Below are 27,677 nucleotides of genomic sequence, written 5' to 3'. Positions count from 1 at the left end.
TAAATTTTTTTTTTTTTCCAAAGTTGTTTTTTCATTTTTTGGAAAAAAAAATTGTTTGAAATTCTTTTTTTTAAATTTTTTTTAAATTTAATTTTTTTTAATATTTAGCGAAAAAAAAACTTTCCGTGAAAAAAATCGGGTTAAAAAATATTTTTCCGATTTTGACCCATTGTATGTCCAACTTACTACGGTCATATATACGTCGTTAAAAAGGTCATTGAAATATCTATCATTAGATATCCATATATTAATCTATATTAATGCCTTAGTAATCCAGATATAGGTCAAAAATCGAGGTTGTCTGGTTCTCAGCCATTTGGTGACCGATTTTAAATAGCAATCGAGCCGGAAGAATTCCGGAGATATTGATGTGTGAATTATGTACGTAAGTTATTTGGGGTCTTCGGAAAGTTGATTTTCAACAGACAGACATGGCTTAATCGACTCCGCTATCTATAAGGATCCAGAATATATATACTTTATAGGGTCGGAAAATTATATTGTTGAAATTACAAACGGAATGACAAACTTATATATACCCTTCTTATGAAGATGAAGGGTTTAAAAAACATAGCTGACAGTATGTTGTTTTAGTTGGGAAGCATATGGACTTTAAACTACCGTAACCCAGACATCTTTCATTCGAGTTTTACAAATCTTTTTCTGTTTTAAAGACAAAACTAATATCTTTCAAAAAAATTAGTTTGAGCAGAAAATATTAATTTATAACTTTAAGAATAACGTTATTTCACCAAAACGATGAGATCGAGAAAACTTACAAGTATTTCCGCAATCTTTGGGCTCCTGCAAAACAGAATTGCCTGCATACTTTTTTTGTATCAATTTGTTATTAACAAACCTAGCATTTGCATTTGCTTTTGCTTGCCACTGTTTTAACCAATTTATTCTCTAAGTGTATTTTAAACCAATTTAATTTAGAGTTTTAAAATGTTCAAATTGACCATGAAATCTGAGAGAGAGAGAGAACATTAGAACACTAATCTGGTTGATGCATAAAATATTTAATCGATTTTTATTTATTAAATTCATTATATTCATTTATTTATTTTTCAATTATCAAATACATTAAACAACATTTATTTCAAAGTAATATATCAATTAAATAAAGTAAAAAAGACGGAACTCTTTTTTTTTGGAGTTAATTTACTATGTATATCTAAAATATGTTTGGCCAATTATTTAGCTTTAAAACACTCCCTCAAGCCTCGTAAGCTTTGTATATGTCACCTTTGTTATATTTTATGTAGGAAATATAAAGTTTTTTTACTCTCTTCTTCTATTTAAATAATAAATATTTCTCTTTGTTTTCAACATTATTTATATATAATAATTTGCTCTGTTAGTAATTCTTGGAGTTTTCCTAGATTTGTTGCTTTACTAAATCCATTTAAATTTTTGTTGTTGTTTCATTAGTTATAAATATTTATTTAATTTATATTTATAACAATTATTATTATTTTGTATTTAGAAAAATAATGAAAACATATTTAGTTAGTTTTGGTTTGCTTTTAAAATTCTTTAATTGATTTTCATAATTTGTTTTTGTTGTTTTGTTTTAGTTAAATATTTATAATTTTAATATAATATATACTTTGTTTAATTAAATTTACTAAGGAATTGAGTTTGTTCCAGTGTGTTTTAGATTTTGATTTTATTTTTTTTTTGGATTTTTTTTTATAAAGTCAAGTTTGATTTTTGTTTAAATTTTTAACAAGTTACAACATCTTTCTTCCATTTAAAGTTGTTAAAATGAGGTTTTGCCGAAAATGTAATTACCGGGAGCTGAGGGATCTTCAGATGAGAAATATTCTTCCCACAAGGCAGCGAATTGTTCACGTGTTACTTCCTCATTACCCTGGGCCATTTTTTTAAATGCCTCTTCGCATTCTTTCTTCTCCAAGCCATAGCTGGAGCAGACTAAAGCAAATTCGGAAACATCAATGCTGCCATCAGTGGAAGCATCTTCCAGATCGAACATAAAGTTCATGTACTTATTTTGCCAGTCCATAACAGTGCTGGGATCTTTGGCATAAGCGTCCCACATGTTGCACCATTCATCAACGGAAACCTGTAACGAAACAAATATAGATACATTTAAAGCATAAGTTAAAAGTTATAATAAAATTTAAATTAAATGTATATTTAAACGTTTTTTTTATATTTCTTTTTATTTATCTATCCAAAGTGTTGAAAACAAACATCTTAAATAATGTTTGTAATTGTTAAACACTGTAAAGTATGCTTTAGAAGAATATTAGTTAAAACCCCTTAAACTATGCAACCATTGTAAAACATTACAATAACTAAGCAAGTACTTTTAGTGAAATTTATTTTCAATTTTCTTGCAACTAAATAAATAAACACAAAGCCCATAAAAACAAACAAAACTAAAAATGAGTTACAGTGTTTTATTGGGCAGTACCGAAACTTATACACGCTTCATATTAGTGTCACAGACATCAAATCTGTAGTGAAGTGAAAACTAAAACGTATTTAGGTTCCTATAGAACAATAAAAAAATCCCCTTTCAAATGGTAACATATTAATTTGTATGTGTTTAAAATTTTGAGAAGTTACCCGGCCTAAGAGAACGATTTTAAAATATTTAATGTATACTTTTGGGAGTGTTAAATAAAAATTTCTTTTATGTGAAATTTTTGGTAGCAAATGAAATATATACTAGAGACTTATCATCACAACGAATCTGAATATTGTAACTTTAAGAAGAAAACTTATAGAGAAATTCCCGACAAACATTTCTCGAAATTTTCTAAAAAAATATTCCGGGAATATTCCGAACTGCTAATCTTTTGAGGCCAAGAGCGAATCCACCCAATATTGGATATTTTGTTGCAAAGTGAAGCGTACTACAGAGAGAGTGTTCTTCATCGAACGAAACAAATAGTAGTCGGATGGGGCACGGTCTGGCGCTGTCATGATGGAATATTACGGTTTCATGTATGGCCGCATACTATTGGTGTTTTTCGGCCAATGCGTTCGATTCAGTTGAGTTCGGCATAGGTTCCCTGTGATGATCTGGTCAGATTTCAGCAGCTCATAATAGATACGACTATTTTGATACCACCAAATGCAGAGAATTACCTTTTCGCAATGTATTTTTGGCTATGGTTTCGATTTGGCTGGTTGGCCGGTCTTCACATATGATCTCTAACGCTTCAAGTTATCGTAATGATCGGTGTAGCGTACAACCATAATTTCGGACACGCAAAATCTTCAAGTTCTCTTGGCTTCAATTCGTATAGTTCCAAATTTCCCTGCTTTTGTATGAATCCTGCTGCTCGCTAACGTTTTGAAATGTCGAGTTTTTGTCGAGTTTTACAATAACCATCATGGTAAAATGCCTTCAATTCTTGGTTTTAAAATAGTTTTTCCTGGCCTGTGCGATCTTTGTCTTCCGTATCAAAATCACCTCTTCTGGACCGCACAAACCATCTCTCGCACGATTAAGCTTTGGTGAGCACTTTTTTTCAAATTAAAGAAGTAAAGCAAAACTTACTGCATATGACGCTTTGTTGACACAAAATTTGATATTTTCGAAGTAAAAAAACAAACATTGTGTGAAATTATTTAAGTCATGGAAATATAACCATATACGGACAATAGTAAGTGATAAGAGACCAAAAAAAAAGATCCGTGTCTCCTAGTTTTGCCCAAAGTCATGCACTTTTTTATGGGCCCCCAAAGATTTGGGGCATCGGTGTAATTTTTGCAAAAAGTGATCATTTTCTCAGGCTCATTTCTTGCAAACAGTTAGGAATTTTGATTTATACTATGAGGCAAAGTTGTAGCCCTTGTCCTAAAGAACAAAAATTCTGAACATATAAAATCAAAAAAAAACTTCATCTTGAAGATCAAAATCGCAAAAAACTTTAAAAAATTCGAAATAAATTTAGAAATAATTTTTTTAGCTGCCTAAGAGTATGCTATAGTTTATAATAATTTAATAGTTTATGGCCCAAAACACTTAATTCCTTTAGTTTTTTCTTCTTAAACGGTGTTAAGAATCATTCCTTGGAAGTTCATATGTTCCAGAAAGTTATTTATTGAGATCTTAGGTACATTTTTGTAGTTGATTGTTTCTTTGAATTTTGACCGTTTGAAGTTTTTTTGATTTTAAATGTTCACAATTTTTGTTCTTTATTTGATTTTGCGGTTTATCAAGTTACAGCAGCAAGCCCTTCAATTTATATTTTCTGGAATTAACAAACAGAATGACAAACTAATATTCCTATACCCCTAAAATCTTATTGAAGGGTATAGTAAACTAAAAGTAGGCTTTAGTTTTGGAAACTAAATAGTTGTAAATTTAACTAAAGCATGAGCAAGCAATTGTCAATTTCGTAATGAAAAAAAAGAGAACTTTGTCTACAATGTTTCTGAGATAAACTTTTAAACAAGTATTTACACAAAATAAAAGAAAAATATTATTGTTTTTGAAAAGATTTCTAAATAGAAAAGATAAATATAAAGAAAAAATATAAAAAAAAACTAAAAAAAAGTTACAAAAGAAAAACCCAAAACAAGGCTACACAACAAAATGTATTTAAAATAATAAAATATCATAAAAGGCTTAGCCTTTGCTATGAACCCCTATTGCATAGTGATGCTATCAAAAATATTTATATTTATATTTTGCACTTTTTAAGTTTAACCTCCTTTTACATAAATTTGAATTTATTAATATTTGTCTGTTATATGTTGTTTTATTTCTTGCAAAAACAAAAAAAAAATAAATATTTAAATAAAATTTATTGTTTTGTAACTGTAAAGTACTCTTAAGGGTCAGTAGATTTTTGGCCAGAGTTCTACAGTTTTTTTTTAATACTCAACTGCTGTATGGCTATTTGGATGATGTGTGCTGGTGCTAGTACTACTGCTACTGCTGCTGGTTGGTATGTTATTGAATTCAATATATGTACAACAAGGTCATTATAAACATGCCATTTATTTACTCTTCTCTGGTTTTTAAACCCAACTGTTTTACAGGCTTTCAACGTTCAACCAGTGTACTCAGCCATTAATATCTGCTGCGTTTACTCTCTAGTCTTGTTTTAGTTGTACAACCCCACCCCCGATTAAGAGTAATTGGTTTAAGCCAAACCACAATATAAACATTAGATGCATGTTTTTTTGAATGGCCTCATTTGTTACACATTCATATGTATGTATATGGTCAACACAACAACACTTTTATTATTAAACATTATGTTTTTCCTTCACCACCCCCCCCTGCCCTACTCTAACCATTTCAATATGACCAGGCAAACATTAACAGCAACAAAGACCATTTGTTCCCAAAAAACATACACAAAACATTCATACATGAATTGATATATTTTTGTATAAAACTCTTCGACATAAACAATTACAATTCATATGAAATTTTTGTATAATAAATCTGAAACCATTAACACTCTCTTTTCCGCCTGCCTTTAGCACAGAAGTGCCATTTCCTGAAAAGGTGTAATAAAATTTATAAATTCCATACAAAAGCACAAGAATTATTGCCTACTTTTAGGCTGTTATAGATGTGTGTTTTATTTCTTTTCAGTCTTGAACAATTACCAATGTTTTTTGTATAAATTTGGCTAAAGTCAGCCCTTAATACTTGTAGAAATTGTATGTACCTTTGAAAGATCATTATTACTTTTTATGGTACACTTCATTTAATAAAATGTTAGTTAAGGTTTTTTTGATGCTTTGGTAACTTGTAGGAAAATTTAACTTGGGACATTTTTGTTATGTTTTAATTATTGCAAAAACTATAAATCTTGTAGGATTAAGTGGACAGGAAATCTGACCAGTTAACTTTCTAATTAATTTGCGTTTGTTTCATTAATTCCTACATTCTGCATTTCATTGATTCGGGAAATACCAAATACATAATCAAACGAAATGATTAAGACTCCAAGCGAATGAAATAAAAGTTATAATTAAGTAAAGGTCCGTACAAGACAAACTCAAATATATATTGTTACGAATTTGCACTAGCGATTTGAATTTAACGGTCTGTAGCAACTGCCAGCAACATTCATAGTGCTTATAAACATTTCCATCAGTAGAAGCTTCTACTTATCAACAATGTTGATAGCATGTGATTATTAGCATTGTTTGAAAGTATGGCAACACAGAATGTTTACCATAGTAGTTGTCCGTTAAGATCATTGTAAAAGGTTCACGAAAGATGGAGTGTGTATAAATAGTGGCAGAGGTTGCAATCGTAGATGAGTTTATTATAAGCGCTGCGAATTTATAAACGTGTATAAAAACACTGAGTTACTATTTAATTCTGTTGTTGTTGTACATTTGAATAAATAAAGAGTTGTTACAATTTTAAACTACTAAACTGCTTTTATTTGCAATCAAAAGTATCCGGTTTATTTAAGGGAAATAAACCAACGTTTTAAAAAGGTTAAAACGTAACAATATTTTATGTTCTGCAAACTCTGCTATATCAATTCAAACACGTTGTAATGTTATGTCATTGCAATACTACTGTTCTAGTTTTAAAAGTTAAAACCTTGCGTTGAATTGTTCTGCCTGCAACATTCATCATGTTTACAAATATATTCATCATTAGAAGCTTCTACTTTTCAACAATGTTGATAGCATTGTTTGTAAGTATGGCAACAATAAATGTTTAAGCTGCTAACATTAACATTGAAAACTGTAGAATTCGAATATACTAGTTTTGTCGGTTAAGATCATTGTAGAAATAAAGTTTTCAAGAAACATCTAGAAAGTAATGCAGCGTATATAAATTGGGCGTGAGAACAGCCAGTCTAATTTGAAACATCGTTAACAGAAGACAAAGTTGTACATTATAAAGTGTGTTTTGAAAGTGTGTAATATAAGTGTGTATATCAAACCAGAGTGACTGTTTAAATTTTTGTGTAAATTTAAATAAAGAGCTGTTTTAATTTTTAAACTGCTGAACTGCTTTTATTTGCAATCGAAAGTAGCCGGATTATTTAAAGGAAATGAACCACAGTTTTCAAAAAGGTAAAAACGTAACAATATCATTCATTCCACCATACATCATAAACAAATTGAAACTGAAGTCCTATTTTATTGATTTAGGATGCTTTTGAATGATAAATAATTATGTACTATTTGGGCAACATAAATAGAAATGTTTTCTCCAAAAAGCATGCATAATGCAAATGCAGACTTCATCAACTTTTGAAAAACCTAAAATTTTAAATTTTTATACCCTTCACCATCGTGAGAAGGGTATATATAAGTTTGTCATTCCGTTTGTAATTTCCACAATATAATTTTCCGACCCTATAAAGTATATATATTCTGAATCCTTATAGATCGCGGAGTCGATTAAGCCATGTCCTTCTGTCTGTTTGTCTGTTGAAATCAATTGTCTGAAGACCCCAGATATCTTCGGGATCCAAATCTTCAATAATTCTGTCAGAAAAGCTTTCGAGAAGTTTCCTATTTAAAATCAGCAAAATCCGTCCATAAATAACGGAGATATGAGCAAAAATCCGAGACAACCTCTGATAATTTCATCCAAAAAAGACAATTTATTGCATGCTTTGACAAAAAAGCAACGTATGTTTGGATGTGTGTTAGTTTCACACATCCTAAAGTCCTACTATTTTTAAAATTTCTTTAAATTCTTTATATTCTCCGTACAAAAAACGATTTTTTCAAATAGCTACACAAAATAAAAATTTTTAAAAATGGAGAATACTTGTGCCACTGATAAATAAACATCACATACTACGAGCCAATAGAATGTATGAAGGAGGCATGGAACAGAAATTTATACTGAAGCAAACTAAGCAGGATAGTGAGCTACCAACACTCTCTGACATCTGACACTGAATGAATGAGATCTAGTACCCAAGATCTAGATTAACTAATAAGGACAGGTGTTTGAAGATCAGTCATATTTATGACATTCAACTGAATATTCAGGAATGCATTATTAACACTACGGCTATGCAGACATGGCAAAACTGCACAGAGAAAGCAGATACGTGATATTACACTAGTGACTACAAATCTTTAGAAGGGGTAACAAAAGTGTGGTTGCTTTGAAATTCTTCTTCATCAACTGACTTTCTGTTTTCTCTGTGTGGGATTGAATTAAACCACAACTGTGCTCATGATTAACGTGTGTATCTCCACGAATACCCAATCGCTTCTATTACCGCCGTTGTCAACTTTTCGTACATTGTCAGTTGATCAATGCACAAGCACTTTGTTCGAGAGATCGGGCTGTCTAATCTATGCCATTATAGCTACACAGAGAAAACAGATTCGTGATAGCAACCGAATTTGTTTCCAATCGAATGATTCCAATCGAATGATTTTGGAAGTGGTTACAAAAGTTGGGTTGCTTCAACCGAAATTCTTCTTTATCATCTGACTGTCTGTTGATATAAACGAAAAATTCTATATGTGCAACCGAATCATTCGATTGGCAACAAATTCGGTTGCTATCACGAATCTGTTTTCTCTGTGTAACTAGTCAATCAGCCAAGCCTGGGGCAAATATCAAACCAGTCCGATATATGGTCTCTCTCTGACTTCCAAAACTCCCAGCCGATATAGGGCAAAGTTTGTGTGCTTCTGACTCCACACATAATAAACCTTAAAAGAGAGCCAAGCACATCGATCATTATATAATGAACGCCACCACTCCAACACATTTCCTGACCACTTAGCCAGCTATGAATTTCCCCCCGTTTTTGCTCCATATTTACCTTTGGAGCATCATATCAAGTTTTCATCCAGATGTACAACCATGCCCCAAAGGGCCAGTAAGAATGAGAACACAGTTTAACTTGAACCCGTTTTCGACTGTAGACACAGCAAGATCACCAAATCAGAGAATCACAATGTACGCCAATCCAGTTCAATCAGTGTTACATTGAGGATAAGTGAAAAGTATGCGTGTCGTAATATCTTTAAAACTAGAGCTGGTAAGGAAAAAACTAATTTCATTTATTTACTAAACATAACATGAAACATAGAGTAAATCATAAACCATTATAACTTTTAAAATTTATTATTTGCACAACCTTTTATTCCTACTGTCTACAGCTACAGAAAAATTATGGTCACATATGAGTTTACATTCATATAGCAAACAAAAGTATAAACATTTTGGCCTTAAACTACAACTCAGGTCATTGCATATGAGAATCTAGCAAGAAACGAAAAAAAATACAAAAAATATTGTTGTTAAGTGAATTTGATTTTTTCACCTACATTTTCGTTTAAATCATGACTACCAGTTTTTAACACAAAGACAGCCTTTAATTTTCAATTTCTGTATCGTGTTTTTTTCTTCTTCATGCTATTCTTTTGTTGTTCTTTTATTACAGTTTTTGTTTGTTGTTTTGTGTGTCATTTTCCTTTGGCTGTATAAAAATATTTGAGTGGCCCATAGTACTCGAGTACTATGAGAACTAGGGTGGCCTTTATTTGGCACGCTTTCGATGCGTCCAAAGGGTTAAATTTTTACTCATCATCTAAAAATCAATTAATAAAAATTTGAGCAAAATCTTATAATGTTTAGAAGTTGCACATTTTATTTGAATTTCGTGTTTTGGGTCATAAAGCAAAATTACAAGAAAAAAATTAAAAAATAAATTTAAAAAATATGTTAATTATTCTCACTTAATTACACTGTGTGTAGTTTTTCAAGTCATGGAAATATAACCATATACGGACACCAATACGTGATTAAAAACCAAAAAAAAAAAATGACCCGTGTTTGCCAGTTTTGCCCAAAGTAATGCACTTTTTTATGGGCCTCGGAGTTTTGCTTTACTTCTTTAGTTAGAAAAAAGTTTCGCTGAAGAACACCGAAGCATATGGTGAATATGTTCCATCGGTTGCAACTTGCGATAGATGGTTTGTTTGGTTTAGAAGTGGTGATTTTAATATCGCCCATATCAGCAATTGGAGGCTTTACTCCATGAAGATTGTTGAAAAAGTCAAGAAGTGATTGCAAAATCATTGGGAGCTACTCAATCAACAATTTAAAAACGTTTCTAATTAGCAGGATTCAACAAACAGAAGGGAAATTAGGTACTATACGAGTTGTAGCTGAGAGACCTTGAAATATGGATTTGTATGTCTGAAACGCTATAAAAGAAACTCATTTTGCACCGAATCATTACTTGCGATAGAGATGAAGCCATTACGATAACCCGAAGCGTAAGAGATCGTATCTGAAAACCGACCAATCAGCCTAATCGACACCAAATCAAAATAGCCATAGCGATTAGGTAATGATCTGTATTTGGTGGGAAGAGAAAGATCCTCTCTATTATGAGCTGCCGAAATCAGGCCAGACCAACACGGAGAATCTGTACCGAATGCAACTGATTCGTTTGAAGCGAGCATTGGCCGATAAACGTCCAGAATATCCGGCCAACTCTCGGCCATATGCTGTATTACCTGTTAAAAACATTTTTGAATGAAGTGGAGGTAAGTTTTGCTTCACCCGCCTTAAAGTCCAGACCTTGCCCCGTTCGACTACTATTTCTTTCGATCGAAGCAGAACGCTCTCTCTCTCTCTGCCATACGCTTCACTTTGGAATTGAGTCTCCGATATTAGATTGATTCGTTGTTGGCCTCTAAATATGAGCAGTTTTTTTTTTGGATCTAAATCCATATGTTGACAGAAAGATGGAAAAAGGTCAGATTTAGCTCAAATTTTCAGCATTTGATTCTTAATTGAGGAAGAACAATTTTGCCATAGAAAATAGTAATATTTCAAAGTGAGGTCCACCCTAATGGTAACACATTCATATACCAGAAGGACCCAGCTTGGGGTGTGAGTGAGTCAATATGTAGAGGTATTTCATTTCACATTTTCATTGTATTTGAGTCTAGTTTTGTGCAGTTGTTATACTTATTTTTGACACTATTTTGGCCTTATGCCAGTAGGTGTTGACATAATGTTTTACGAGTGTATGAGTATGAATGTTTTTGTTTGTGTGCTGTTTGGTTGTATTGAAATGTTTAAATTGAATAGTTCAGCAGAACAAAAACCAAACCGTAATAAAACTGGGTCCAGGCGAAATGCAACACAAATTATTTTACATTTTCACAGTTTCTTTATAATTTTGTTGTTGCATGTGGCATGTGAATGTGTATAAAATTGTTGTTGCAGTAGCTTTGGGTATTTTTAATGTTAAACACAACATCATTACCAGACTGGCAATAAAGCAAAAAATGGACAATAAAAATATAGTAAAAAAATTGTTTCAGCGACCACAGAGTTTTATTGCAACATCAGTAAAAAAAACAAAAAAATCAAAAGAAAGAGACAAGTTTTATAGGGAAAGCAGGAAAGCATGGATTGAAAATTAATGGGAAGTAAGGGGCCATAATTAAATTTGATGTAAAGAATATGAGTCAAGTAATAATTGGGTATTAAAGTATGTCTTTTATGAGGTAAGAAAATTATACATTATGCTTGTGTAATGCATTTCTTTTTATGGACAAGTCTTTTTATGCTTGTCTTCTGGACAGAGGTTTAAGTTATCTTGCACAAGATAGCAGCTGCTTGTTAATAATTTATAAGCTAATAGATAACATGCAACTTTTAGCAGCATAAACTGAAGAAATATATTAAAAGATGGCGAAAAAGCAGCCATACTATATTTAAGGGTTAACTTAAACAATTGCTTGTATCACTATCTTCTTTTTTCTCATTTCATATATTTTCTTTAGTATTAACCATTATAAATTATTGGCTTTAATTTTTTTTCTTATAAAGACTTATTGACTTGCTTTACCCAATATTTCTAAACAAAAATCTTCTTAAATTTATTACATCTTTTTCCATTGTTAATTTCCTTTGATCACTTTCATTATTCAAAGTAAAATGTAATTTTGTAGGGGGTTACATCCCCCTATGAGATTTTACAGTGTGACATTTCAATTTATTCATGTATATGAATACATTCATACTGAAACCTATGCAGGATAATCATTATAATGATATATGATTGAACAAATGTACATTACACACACACAGAGTAAAAAAGCAACTAATACACGAATACTTTACTATTTACATCAACACATATACACACCCATACATGTTTTATATTTTTTTGAATTAGGGTTCCAAATTTCCCAGACTTGTTGCATTCCCGGGAAATAAGAAAAAATAGAATGATTCCCGGGAATTTACATGAACTTACATGAATATCTCACAATATCCACTATACTCCTGGTTCGGTTACTATTTAAAATCGGGAAAATTGACCCACAAAAGGTGAGAGACATTTTCAACGAGAGAGACCTTTTCAACGACATATATAACATCATTGGAATTTGAACTGACAATGAAATTTTGTTCAATTTTAAAATAATTGAAACAAGTTAAATATCTGATAAATTTTTGAATTGAAACATTTAAAAAAATTTTATTATTGTCATTATTTGCTCTACCTATCAATAGCTATGTTCAATAACTAAAAGTTGTTACTAGTTAGTAACAATTGTTACTGGAAAAGCGTTCATTAACTCAAAAACTTGCAAGTAGAGAAAAAATCAAGAGCGTATAAATTTTGGAGAGTGTTCTCTCGTTGCAAACTATTACAAGTTCTATTTTGAACTCGTAATAGTTAGCAGCTTATATTTTATATGTTTTGTGTTATTGTTTACTTGTTTAAAATTTTATATTTTGTGGTGAAAAAATGTCAAAACAAAAGATTTTTCAATAAAATTGAAGAAAATGTGAGTATTTATACATTTTAAAAGGAATAAAATAAGGAAATTGTGTGTATAAAACAATTGTTACTGGAAAAGCGTTCATTTACTTTTTACTATTTTTGAGAATTTAAGAGAGTAATTTTGTAAATTTTGATTTTATTCTCTCGTTGCAAGTATTTACTGGGAAAGTAAATGAACAGACCTAATACCTTTCGAAATTTAAGCATTTCAATAAGAACATTTTTAATTTGTTTTTATACCCTTCACCTTCGTGAGAAGGGTATATATAAATTTGGCATTCCGTTTGTAATTTCCACAATATAATTTTCCGACCCTATAAAGTATATATATTCTGGATCCTTATAGATAGCGGAGTCGATTCCATGTCCGTCTATCTGTCTGTCTGTTGAAATCAATTTTCTTAAGGCCCCAGATATCTCCGGGATCCAAATCTTCAACAATTCTATCAGACATCAAAATCCGTCCATAAATAACAGAGATATGAGCAAAAATCCGAGACAACCTCTGAAAATTTCATCAAAAAACTCAATGTATTGCATGTTTTGACAAAAAAGAAACAAAACGTATGTTTGGATGTGCATGCTTTGCGTATTTTGTTTTTTGTTTCTTTTGGCGTTGTTGTTTTTTATACAACTAAACGTATGTTTGGTTGTGTGTTGGTTTTTTGCTTTGCGTATGTGGTTTTGTTTTGACAAAAAAGCAACAAAACGTATCTTTGGATGTGCATGCTTTACGTATTTTGTTTTTTTTTGTGTTTTGTTTCTTTTGGCGTTGTTGTTATTTTTTATACAATTAAACGTATGTTTGGATGTGTGTTGGTTTCATTGCCTTGCGTATTTTGTTTTTTCTTTTGGTGTTTTGTTTCGTTTGACGTTGTTGTTGTTTTTTGTGTTCTTGATAAATTTAGGATGCTGTACGCTGAAAGTGGGCAATGTACATACATATATACTATAATATACTTATATACCCTTCATCCACAAGAACGGTGAAGGGTATATAAGATTCGGCATAGCCGAATATAGCACTCTTACTTGTTTTAATTTAATTTTTAAGCAGAGATCGAAAATAACCGGGTCCTGTTTTATTTCAATGGTAAATTAGCAGCCTTTACCATTAAAAATTCCTTTTTTATGGTTCATCACTGAGATAATAATTTATAAGAGAACATTTTAGGTTAGTGGTTGAGATAAACAGAAAAGGTTAACAAGATGAGTACTTTTGCAATTCTGTTACTTTTTTGAACCACTGCCTAATATTAGTTATAATAAAAAATTAATAAAAATCATGTATATTTAATGAATTCAATATTACGGTTTCTTGTCAGGCCACATATTTTGGGCTTTTTCAAACAATGACAGGTTCCCTATGATAGTCTGGATATATTTCAGTATATGGGACCATTTTGGTTCCTCCAAATACAAAGCATTACCTTATCGCCATTGATATTTGGCTTTGGTGTCGATTCGGCTAGTTAGCCCGGCTTTACATGCAATCTCTTACGCTTCGGATTATCGTAATGGATACATTTTTATCGCAAGTACTGATTTTGTGCTTTTGGAAGAATTCTGCTGCTTGAAAACGTTTTGATATTTATTGATTGAGTAGCTCCCAATGATTTTGCAAGCTCTTGTTGAGTTTGACAACATTCTTAATGGAGTACTGCCTTCAAATCTTGGTCTTCAAACTTTTTTGGCTGACCTGTTCGATATTTGTCTTTCGCATCAATATCACTATTGCTGAACCGAACGAACCATTTTTCGCACATTGAAACTGATAAAACACATTCACCATAAGCTTCGGTGAGCATTCCGTGTGCTTCAGCGACACTTTTTTTTCAAATTAAAGAAGTAAAGCAAAACTTCCCGCATATGACGCTTTGTTGACACAAAATTCGACATTTTCGAAGTAAAAAAAAACTTTGTTGTTTTCAATATAATGCGGGTATTTTGATTATATGGAGGAGTTCTTATCAGTCTCTGCTATTAAGTCGACCAGCATTTCACTGTTTTTGTCACAAAGGGAAAATAGTTTTGGTTGTGGTAACCGAATTTATTGTTAATGAAATGATTAAATCTAAATGATGGAATTTTTCTATTATGTCGGAAACATTTTAATCTGTTCCTAGCATCAAAGTCTATAGACTGAACAAATCACAACGAACTTTTTTATACTTTCAGGAATTCCGAATTCCCCGGACAATTTTCCCGATTAGGAACCCTAGATTGAATCAAATAAAACATGCAGTTAACATGTTTTCATATAAAAACAAGTGTAAATAAATTTACATTCACACATATTCATACACATTTATATGCATATAGTATGTATGAGAGTGTGTGTGTTTGTCTTTAAAAACCAAACAGTGCGAATCTTTCAACTTCATTTAAGGCCATGATTTCAATTTTCAGTTTCAGTTTTAAATATATATTTTACATTTTTGAATGAAGATTATTTAAGGTATGTATAGATTTGTGTGTATGTTTGTAAATGTGCATGTATGTATTGTAATTGATTTGTAATTTATCACTGTGGAAAAGTTGTTAATATTTATTGTATTTGTTGTCATTTAAATATTTTTATTTATTGTCACATTAATGCACTCATTGTAGCGTACCGTATAAATAAACTATAAATATTTAATTAATTTTTGTGTTATATTGTAAGTACTTCAACCATAATTTTAGGTAGTTCAAACTGGTCATGGGTTTTGTTACAGCAGTAAAGATAAAATATATATATTTTTATACCATGACACATAGTACCATTAACGCTGACATGCTTAATAAGACCAGATTGATGATTTGACAGAAGCTAATTATTTCAAAATATCATTTTAAATTTGAAGATATTCTGTCAATTGATATCAATGTACAATACAACAAGAAATTCGACCAGATGACAATTCAAATCCATAATGCTCATTTCAATCTGGTAATATAACCTTTAAAATTGAGCTCATAAAAGGGTACTTTGAGCAACTTTGCAAAATCCTTTCGTACAGTTTGCAAATATTTTGCACACATTTATACCCTAAATGAATGGCATTTGAAATTCGTTTAAACTTAAAATAAATAATTTCTTTTATTTAATTTTTTAAATAAAAATATACAAACATATTTTGTTGCATTTCATATTCGAGGTGTAATTTAAAATATTAATTTTAATACATGACAAATAAAATTTTATAACTTCAAACATTTTACATTTAAATTGCAAAAGTAAGGTTAAAGTTTACCAATTGCCATTGGAAAATAATTATTTTATATGCATACATTTAAGCCAAAATAATTATTTTTCATTATTGCTGTAATATTTGTTAAATATCTTGCTGTATTAATTATTAATATTAAGGCTTTAAAGTATTTCAGGTTACAATAAACAATTGATTTCAATACGATTGTAAAATAAAATTGCACATGTAATTATTAATGGGGATAAAGTGAAATTTACATAACATATATGACAAAAGAAATGCAGTAAATCAAGATGTAAAATTAAGTTTAAGGAAGAACATAAAATTATAAATTTAAGTAAATTATATTACTCAGACTTAAAGGAAATATTGAAAAGGTATTTAGATACACTTACACTCAGAGATTTCAGCATTTTTGCATTTTAAAGATTTTTTAAACAATATTATGGTCACTGCAATCAATATGATTGCGGCAGCCATAATATGTTATAAGTACTATTCAATATATGTTATAAGTACTATTGTATCAATCATATGTTCAGGAACATGATAGCCATAAACATATATTTATTTATACAACCATATATATGATTGCTACAATCAGTTACGATTCAACTGAGAATTACTTTCTGAGTTGAATTAACGACGTCCATCTCTCAGTCTGTCCCTCTGTCCATTTAAACTTCTGCGCAAAATTTGGCACATGAGTAAGGACGTAGCTTATTGAAACACCTAAAAATTGTGCGGATCGATTCATAATTGACCATAGCACCATTTAGGGGCACTTGCGAAAATCCCTTTAACCAGCATAAAACTCTTCACAATGTTGGAATCCAGAAAAAATTGAACCCAATAAGTTTAATGTATTGGGTGTATCATTTGAACGCGATTTTTGTTTTTATTAACATTCCGGTATAACGAACGATATGTTGTCAAGCCCATTCGTTAAATCGAAAAATTCGTTATATCGAGATAAATTTTTCGAATAAGTTTTAAGTGGTGTGACATTAGGTTGACTTGAGACATTACCAAGGATTAATGAAGCCTTCATTGAAAGGGTTCTAAAAATTATTCTACCATAAAAAATATCCATTATTTCAATAAAGACAACAATGTCCAACAAATTGAGACTTTTTTGATTGGAACAGAAATGTGAGACACCAACTGAAATTTTTCGGATAAAATTTTCTTGGAATATTTTTATCCTCAAATGTCCTTTTAAAAATTTTATCGTTCGTTTCATTTTGTTTTATTTTTCTCAACATTCGTTATATCGAGTAAAAAATTTTTGAAACGTTCAGTATATAAGATAGTGAATGTTAAAAATTTGGTTGTACGTTATACCGGATTTTCGTTAAAGTGAGATTCGTCATACCGGGATTTGCCTGTATATGTCATTTTGAAGGGTACAAATCTTTTATTCTCACTTATTTATTGAACATTATATTGGAAACAACAAAGTATTTCTACTTCGAAAATGTCGAATGTTGTGCCAACAAAGCGTCATATGCGGGAAGTTTTGCTTTACTTCTTTAATTTAAAAAAAAGTGCCGCTGAAGCACACCGATTGTTCACCAAAGTTGATGGTGAATGTGTTGGGTTTCAATGAGCTAGAGATGGTTTGTGCGGTTCAGAAGTAGTGATTTTGACACAGAAGACAAAGATCACCCAGGCCAGCCTTTTTGAAGGTCAACAATTGGAGGCATTATTCCATGCAGAGTGTTGTAAAACTCAACAAGTGCTTGCAAAATCATTGGGAGCTACTCAAGCAGCAATTCTCAATACGTTTGAGAGCAGCAGGATTCATTTGAAAGCAGAGAAAATGGGTACGATACGAATTGAGTTACCTTGAAAGACAATATTGTATGTCTGAAATGCAGCTTCAACGCTATAAAAGAAAATCATTTTTGCACCGAATCATTATTTGCGATGAAAAAGGGATCCATTATAATAACCTGAACTGTTATAGATGACCCGGCCAACCAGCCAAATCGCCACCATAGCCAATTAGCCATGGCGTTAAGGTAATGCTCAGTATTTAGGGGGACATATTATGAGCTGCTGAAATCTGGCCAGATCATAACATGGAACCTGTACTGAACGCAACTGAAAAATACCCAGAATATGAGGTCAGATATGAACCTGTAAAAGAGACAACGCTCGGCCCCATTATGCATTACCTGTTGAAAGCTATTTAGAATGAAGTGGTTGTGAAATTTGCCTCATCCGCTTTATAGTTCAGAACACTATTTGTTTCGATCGATGCAGAACGCTCTCTCTGGGATACGCTTCACTTTGAAACAGAGTATCCAAAATTGGCTTAATTCGTTGTTGGCCTCAAAAGATGAGCAGTTCTTTTGACTAGGAATGCATATGTTGCCAGAACGATGGAAAAAGGTCATTGTTAACAATGACCAATAGTTTGAAGTAATTTATATTGTACAAATGTTTCAATATAAAGGCTAAAAATTTGAAAAAATCCCGCATTTTTAAGTCGCGGTCGGTCCTTAATCGGTCATAAATCTCTTAAAAATGTTGGTATGCAAGCAAAATTTAACAGAAAGAAGTTTCATATAGAAAGATTGGTCGTAGCACCCATACAAGGCCCACTTCCGAAAATCCCTTTAACGATCTTAAATCTCTTAGGGCCATTATTACAACTTGCCTTTAAGTTCCAAATAGTAAAAGTTAACTTTAACGCACCTTTTTCTATTGCTTGAAGTTAACTTTTACTATTTGGAACTTAAAGGCAAGTTGTAATAATGGCCCTTAAACGTTTTGGTGTGCAATTACATTAAACAGAAAGAAGTTTCATGTAAATTATTTCCGATTGGAACATTATTGTTCATAAATTCCGAAATTCATTCATGAAAATAAATTACTGAAATTCTCATAAAACTGATTTTCTCATATATTCAGTGTAGGGTATTATATGATTGGGCTTGGCCGACTATACTTTGTTACTTGTTTTTCTCTGGATGTAGCAGACACCTTCTGCCCTGCTGTAGGATACCTCAGAAATCTTCAGTTGTCCAATATCTTTATAAACATAAACTATTTAACTCAACTTTGTTGAGAAATTTATTTGGATTTGTTGAGTGATAGATTCTTATTTGGTGTTTAAATTACTTTGACCATAGAGAATAGATATAGAGCGGAAACTCTTCTGTCAAAGACCTAACTCAGTTGTCAGAGACCTATGTGGTGAGAATGTATTAGAAGAAAATACTAGGTGAAAACAAAAACATTATTTTGAGTAAATTTTTTGTTTGAGTTTTTTTCTAGTTTCCGCTCTATGTTTCTCTATAACTTTGCCAATGTCTTCATTGAATTTTTAACTCAATTTGTAGAGAAATTGATTTCTATTTGTTGAGCGTTAGATTCATATTAGGTGTCTAAATTACTTTGTGTTATTTGAATTATTTCAAATAAATGAATACAACTTACTTCATAATAAAACTATAAGTTCAAACATTATAAATTTACAATATTTGTTTCATATCTAAATACAAGATTAAGTGTTAACATTAGTTTTAATCCATTATAAATTCTATGAAAGTTTTTGGCAATGTTCCCATCCCATCCAATGCGTATGAGTATTATTGTTGGCAAATAAATATCAATCATACGCTCTGAAAGCCAACATATCTGTCAGTATGAAAATCAAATAAATAAATATTTTACAATTATTAAACACACACATTGGTTTCAAAGGTTTTGTTTGTTTAATATTTCTGTTTTTTTTACCAGCAAATTATTCAAGTGATTCGAAAGCTATATTTTATTTTTCCATTAAAAAACCTTCAAAATTTCGTGCCACCACAAATCAAACAAAATGACCATGCTACGTTAAAAAAAATACAATAAAATATTATTTTAATATAAATTATTTTAGAATTTTTTCTTTAATATATATAAATTGCCAACTATAGCGAAATACAATTGAACAACTAAATGAAAATGTTTAGTTTTGTTATGAGCCAATTTTTTGTAGCCATTGCAATGCAAAAGAAAAAAAAGTCACTGAATGAATGCACACAAAATATTTATTATACAATTTACGTTATTTTCTAAAATAAAGAAAACACAAAACCAGCAACACAACACAACAATGTAAAGTAGTGCATATAAAAATAAAATATTTGAAATGGAAACAATTTTATATGAAATTGATTTTATGTGTGCTTTTTATTAAACAAGCGTTAAAAAGAATGAATTCAAAATTTTAATTCTTAAGTTACAATTTAGTTTAAAATGTCATAGGAGCATTGTGTTAGCAAGGCAAGAACTAGTTTATAATTCCCCCAATTAACCTGTGATTTGGCTAATGATTGCCCTGTTTGCCAACTCTGCTAAAAAAATAAACTATTAGAAAGATACTTATTTTTTTTCTTTTTACCATAAAAGAAAAAAAAAACTGTAACAGAAACGTGTACAATTGAACAATAAAATAGAAAAGCAAGGAATATAATAAACCTCAATTGTGCAAAACTGGCAAAAAAAAAATAAATAAAGAAAGAAAAATAAACTGAACACAACTAAAGGACAATGATGCAAAACACAAAGTATTTTGCATAATAAAATAAAGGAAACATATTTCTTATATTATGTTTGTAAGGATCTAAGAACAATTCCCCCCAAAATATATTTATTTTAGTAATGGGTGATTTTTTAAGCCCGATAAATTAATTTTAAGGAAACAAAATTTAATATTCTAAAGATCACTGCATGACGTTATTATTTGAAAATTGTATTAGTGACGTCCAATTTTGGACCACTTTTTCGAGGATTGCTGGCCTTATGGCACGAATAACACAAATAATGTTGGCCTACAATTCGTCAATTGCTGCTGGTTTATCAGCATAAACAAGTGACCCCACAGAAAATAATCGAGAGGTGCCAAAACGTACGACCTTGGAGGCTAAGTGAAATCAAGTTGATTTCAGTGGTTGTTGTTGAAATTACGCCCTGATCAATGATAAACAAAAAATCATTGATCATGGTGTGGTAATGATCTCCATTGATCGTAACGCGAGATCTGGCTTCATTTTTGTAGAAATAAGGTCATATGATGCCACCAGCGTATAAACTGCAGCAAAGTATGCATTTTTCTGGATATAATTGAGTCTGTAGGGTCTGTTGTGGATTGCTCTCACTAAATATGCGGCAATTTTGTTTATTAACAAACCCGTTAAGCCAAAAATAACCCCCTGCCTATACCTGATAAATTTTTGTCATGATAAACTTCCAAATGGTTGTCATGATAAAAAATTATCAGGTATAGTTTCTATTTATTAGTATTATTGCATCGTTATGACAAAATTGTTAGTGCTTTTGCACAGACAACTTTGTCTTGACAACAAAAGTCATTAATTGTTATGATAAATATTTGTCATGTATAGACAGTCATCTATAAGATGCAGGAATCGATGACTGATTTTCAAAGAATATTTTGATAATTTGCAAGCGCCATTCAAGCTTCCATCTAATCATGATGATTAGCCACAGTAAACTGATTATAATTGTCAAAAAGTGAGCTCAGAATGACAGTTTGTTTGACAATTAACCCTTTCATAAGTTCTACCGGGCTTAAAAAAACACCCTATAGTATAGAAATACATATAACTAACTATAAATTTAATACATTTGCCTCAAATCACGTATATGTTGGAATGCATGAATTGAGTATTTCTTAGCAAAACTATGCAATTGACAAGAGACATTTCTATTGATAGAAAAATACTATTTTCATTTCTCTCAATTTTCATAGGTAACGGAAATGATTTGTTTTGTTAAGTTTTGATTTTTCCAGTAACAACAGCTTTAAAAATGTTGTCATTTCAACTCGCTCATACATTCTAGATATTTGCCATTCTTGGCTACATTGTCCATCACAAAACCTAAGAGTTTATGTTTGTTATACAAAGACCCAAGCAGAAAAAAAGCTGAAAACAAATTTGCATGAATATTTGCATTTACATACCTGACCATCATTGTCCTTGTCAGCTTTTGAACGTAAACCTTCCCAAATTTCCAACATGACAGTATGGGTTTCCTTATTCTTTGGTGTATCCTTAGCCCAGCCACGTAATGTGCAGACACGCTGTGAAGGTTAGAAAAATGAAAAGTTAAAAAAATTTAAAAAAAAAACTACAAACACAATAGCAATCAACTATGAGATATTTATTGTAAGCGGGAAAAAACAAATTCTGTAAATATGCATAAATCTATATCATACAACGTCCGAGAGAAAAAATGGAAAAAACGAAAGTGCCTGAGAAGAAATAATTTACATGTGACAAATAAATATATGAGTACTTAAACCTGTATTGTACTTGGTATATGTCAGAAACTAGAAAGTGCTACCGATTTTTTTGCGGACATATTCGGCTGACATGAACATTATAAATACTTATGATATCGTACCAATCCACATGAGATTCAAGAGACGACGACATATTTTGAGAAGGACATTGACCATCCCATCATCACATGCCAAAAAATATACCACAAAATATAGTATGTTTACCATATTCATTTCGACATTTTTCTAAGTTTTTTTTAACAATATTATGGTTACTGTAATTATGTATATGATTGCCGTAACCATAATATTTATGAGTTTCTATTCACATGATTGTAGAAATCATATACATATACATTTTATGAAAGCTTATTTCTTTGACTCTACATAACTGTTTAAAATATTGAAAACGGTCTAAAAATGTGTGAGTTAGAGGTACTAAGACCTATTTTGCAGCAGAGTGTTATTGTAAGAGAATTATGAATGTTCAAGTTATTTTCTGAGGGTTACCTTGTATGGGGACCAAGAACATATGTTGATTTTCGCCATACTTTAAAGTATTTATCAGTATCGTCGCATAATCAACATATTATGTCTGCTCAAATATTATGGGGACTAGGTGAAATCATTAACCGATATTGCCCATTTTCAATGACAGAAAGACGGGCGCATATAGCTAGATGATCATCTTAGAATTTCATAAGGACCCAGTATACTTTTGTGGGTCTGCGATGAATATTTCTATGTATTACAAATGGAATGACAAAATTAATATACCCCATCTATTTTTATTTCTAATTAAATCGCGATTTTTCGAAATTTAAAAAGAATAACAATGAATCCAAAGGGTATATGTTTGCTGAATACATTATTACGAATTTGCATTAGCGATTTGAATTTAACGGTCTGTTACGACTGTCTGCAACATTCATCATGTTTATAAACATATCCATCAGTAAAAGCTACTACTTATCAATAATGTTGATAGCGTGTAGTTATTAACAAATGTTTGTAAGTATGGCAACACTAAATGCTAGCATTAACAATGAAAGCTCTAGAATTCGATTATACTAGTTTTGTCTCGTACATTATAAAGTGCAATTTAAGTGTGTACATAATAAACATGTCTGTTTTTTTTAACATTTGAATAAATAAAGAGTTGTTACAAATTTTAAACAACTAAACGGGTTTTAATTGCAATCAAAAGTATCTGGTTTATTTAAAGGAAATAAACCACTGTTTTTAAAAGATAAAAACGTAACAATATTCAAAATCGGAAGACCCAGGGTTATAAGCTTGTGTTTTATTGTATTATTTGGTTCATGATATATTTATATTCTTAAACATTGCAGTCGTTTTAAACAAAGCGAATTAAATTGTCCGTCCTCTATCGTTTTTACTTTAGTAACTTCAGTCAAGAGATTTGAAATCAAAAACTTTTTATGTTAGAGTCAACGGACACATATACTGTTATATACCAATAGCTTCGTATTGACATGCTCTTTCAGAATCTATGGTGATATTAAAAAATATGATCTCAACTACAGAGTAAACAGTTATTTTTCAACGTAAAAATAAAAGTTTACATGAAACTCTTAAAAAAAGAGTTATAAATATTTGTCATAAAAAAAAACTCATTTGAGGAGTTTTATTCTTCCCTTCAGAAAAAAAAACTCATTTGAGGAGTTTTATTTTTCCCGTCATAAAATAAAAGTCATTTGAGGAGTTTTATTCTTCCCGTCAGAAAGTAAAACTATTTTCGTTTATTTTCTACTTGTTTCAGTATCTTTCTTTATTGAGTCTATCTGATATAATGTTTGTAGTAATTTATTTTTTTAAGAAAAAAAAACAACAATTTGATAATAGGAATCAAACAATAACAAATTAAAATCCCACTTGTTTTTATTTTAATAACAATGCAAGGTGCTTTACAAATTGTAATGATCTAAAAAGCGGCAAGCTTTAGTTGTCAATTTATATAAAATGAGTTTTATTTTCTGACGGGAAAAATAAAACTCCTCAAATGAGTTTTTATTTCTGACCGGAAAAATAAAACTTCTATTTTACTTTTAGTTTAAAATTTAATGATGGAAAAAATAAAACTCCTCAATTTAGTTTATATTCTGACGGGAAAAATAAAACTCCTCAAATAAGTTTTTTTTGTAGCGGATATTTAAAACTCTTTTTTTAAGAGTTTCATGCGAACTTTTATTTTAAAGTCACAAAATAACTGTTATAAAATAACTTTTTGTATATCATAATTTAATTGTTTAACGAATCCAGTAATCAGCTATAGTTTACAACTTGTGTATTATGATTTGCTCAGCCGAATTATCTATCTAAGTTGTTTCCAGTTACGGTTTCTACATATTCGGTTGTCATGAAAAGCTTAGAATAGTGTATTTGTCAGTAAAATGTTTCTATATGCTTATTTATTTTTCAATTTTAATTCTTTTTTGTGTTGCAATTTTCATGTAGTAACCAACTTACCTCAATGGCCAATTCAAAATCCTTAATGTCAATTTCACCACTTTGGTTCACATCTGTTATATACAGGGTCATATAGGAAATAGAAATGCAAATACATACAAACACATATTCACACACATACACACAATTGTGTACACATATACAATTAACCGTAAAACAAACAAAATGTATACAAATAAATATTAGTAAACGATATTTTGTTATTTTTTTTTTGTTTTTGTTGACATTCAAATGCACACACAATTGTCAGCAATAGTTGTGGTGGTGGTAGTAAGTTTTACATTCGTTGTAGTTTTATGACAGCAATAACAACAATATTTGTATGTTTATATGTTTGTAGATGTGTGTGTATGTAGGTGGCGATTGAAACAGTTGCCAAAATAACCATATAAAACACCCATATTTTTGTTGATGTTTTCCAATTGAGAGCGAAGTATGTGTTGAAAATAGAGTCGTAAAGCCACGTTGGAAAACAGGTTCATGATAAACATTTAGGAATTCATACACAGCAGGGAACAGCATGGGCGGCGGAGGGAGAAAAAAGCAAGTAAACAGTTTTAAATCAGTAAAAAGAAATGTTGATACAAAATAAATTTACTTATACACATGTACATTCAAGTGCTGCTATGTATGGGTGCATGAGAATCTATGAATTTCAACTGTAAATATAAAAGTGTATGACTGGGTTTTGTGTGCTGAGTGTGAATGAATGTTTGCATGCAAATATTTTGTTTAACAGTGAATTTTAAATAAGAGTGCGTGTGTTGTTTGAAATCTCCGTGTGTGTGTTTATGTATATGAAAGTGTATGAGAGAGAGTGTCTGAATTTTAAATGGCTTGTTTATTTAGTGAATGAATATAATTTTTGTGAATATTTTGTTTTTTTTTTTGCAATCGTTCTTTTGACTACAGCTGTCGTAGTATATCCGGTTCGCTGTTGCCAAACAAGCGGAAGTGACTTGTTTTAAGTGTCAGTTAGTTTATGGCATGAAAGTTTTTCATTTATTTTTTCTGACACAGAAAACTGTGTGAGATTCGCTGCTGTATCTTGTATTAACAAAACTGAATATTGGGAAAATAAGTTTTAATTTGAATTATTTTTTGTGTTTAAACATATTTAAAATGTTTTGTTTAGCTTGTTATTAAAATACACTTTTTTTGTATGTGATATTTAGAATTTAGTAGGACAAGCAATTGATTTTTATACAAATATAAAATCTCGAGGTGTGCACCTTTGACAGCCTGTAGATCGTTCTCTATTCAAACAGGAATGATAATAGTCCATTTTTTATAAAGCTTAGGTCCTTCTGAATAATCCTTCTATATAAAATTTTTCTATCGAATCAATAATTTAGTTGTTATATTCATTATAATTTTTTTGGATAAGCTACGTATACTTAATATTGATTAAATCAATATTACTCATACGCCCTAGATTATAACATGAAATTAATAATTTCTGCAGTCACAAGTACAATTTTTCTGCATTATTTTTGTATACATCAATAATTCAGATATTATTTAAATTAATTTTTTTTGATAGTTAAGCTACTATTTAAATCCACATCACTCATACGTCCAGGTTTTAAATATGAAATGAATAATGATCTTGGTGAATTTTATGTGTGTTATAAATTTCTCATAAATTACAATTCCAGGCAAACAAAATAAATCTTTACTTACCAAAGAAAACATTGAACAAGAACAACAACTTCTTTTTGCGGAAATCGGAGATAGACATGGTTGGTTGGTAGTTTTTTTTTAATTGAATTTCAAAAGGAAATTAAATAAGGAAAACTGCAAAGACAAAAAAAGAAACATAAAACATTATAAATAATAAAACTTAGATTTATACAAACAAATCTTCATAAATAGTTAAATTACTTAAATAAGATTTAAAATTTCTTCAAATTCCTTTAAACTTAAGATAATCTTATTTAAACTACATAATATTATAAAGGAATTTTATTGAATTAAATTTAAAAAACCCAAAGCTACAAAGAAAATTCCTTCAAATATTTACATTTTCTATAGAAATTTTTGATGTTTTGCTTGCTTAAATCTTAAATAAAATATACAAAGACATTTTAATATGTTGCTTTTATTTCATTTTATGTTGAACATATGTGTGCTGGCAATTGTGTGTTTAAATAATAAAATTTATTTCAATTTAATTTTTAGTTCTTCCCCATACTTATTTTAAGAGTTTTTTTTTTTTTTTTGTTTCAGTTTGTTTTCAATTTGTGGCCACCAAGGAAAAGCAAACTTGAATGAAACTATAAAATGGTGTAGAAAGAAAAAAGAAAATACATAAAAATTGGTAAAATATGTTGGAGTTAATAAATTTTAAAATAATAAAGACCACACACAATGCAGTTGTAAAAATAAAAGCTGAGATTTCTTATTTTCTTTTCCTTGGCTTAAATACAGGGGTGGCTTTTGTATACAATTTATGGTTGATTTAAATTAAGGTATACAAAAAAAAAAAAAAAACTAAAGAAATTAAAGATTATTTTTAAGTTTAATCACTAGCAGTGTGGGATTTAGTTAATATAAAAAAATAGGGTAGAAACCCTTACAAAATTAGCAATGTAACTGTCAAGAGACACATATTCCTCAGAATCTGGGTGTAGAAATAATGACCTATTGAGATATCATACGGCTACAGGCTGGATATAATACATTCCTCATTTTCCTACATCTGACGAGTGGTGTGGTCTTGACAAAATGGGACCTTTTCAACTCTACAGTTTGAGCGAAGTAAACTACCATGATAGCAAACACACCATCACGATTTACAAAAGACACTTTATGTAGTATGTAACACTTTGAAATATTAACTCCCAGCGCTGAAAAGAAGCACTCAATATGTATTCCAAAAGGATTTATTTAGCAAGCCTTAATTGCGGACAAGTATTTCCACTC

The 27,677-nt window shown here is 30.4% G+C and overlaps 1 protein-coding gene across 1 annotated transcript in view; it reads right to left on the bottom strand.

The window, feature by feature from the left end:
- Nucleotides 1-1,006: 1,006 nt before the first annotated feature.
- The window catches only part of Scp2 (Sarcoplasmic calcium-binding protein 2), a 55,048-nt gene continuing 28,377 nt past the window's right edge, over nt 1,007-27,677 (bottom strand). The window contains exons 2-5 of the mRNA XM_065510055.1: nt 26,436-26,549; nt 24,753-24,805; nt 21,942-22,061; nt 1,007-2,089 (exon numbers count right to left, since the gene is read on the bottom strand). Coding sequence (XP_065366127.1) covers nt 1,766-2,089; nt 21,942-22,061; nt 24,753-24,805; nt 26,436-26,493 — 555 coding nt within the window. The 5' untranslated portion in view covers nt 26,494-26,549 and the 3' untranslated portion in view covers nt 1,007-1,765. The remainder of the gene's footprint in view (nt 2,090-21,941; nt 22,062-24,752; nt 24,806-26,435; nt 26,550-27,677) is intronic.

Source organism: Calliphora vicina, chromosome 1, assembly GCF_958450345.1.
Source record: "Calliphora vicina chromosome 1, idCalVici1.1, whole genome shotgun sequence".
Taxonomy (NCBI): domain Eukaryota; kingdom Metazoa; phylum Arthropoda; class Insecta; order Diptera; family Calliphoridae; genus Calliphora; species Calliphora vicina.
This window is presented reverse-complemented; position numbering and strand designations above follow the sequence as displayed.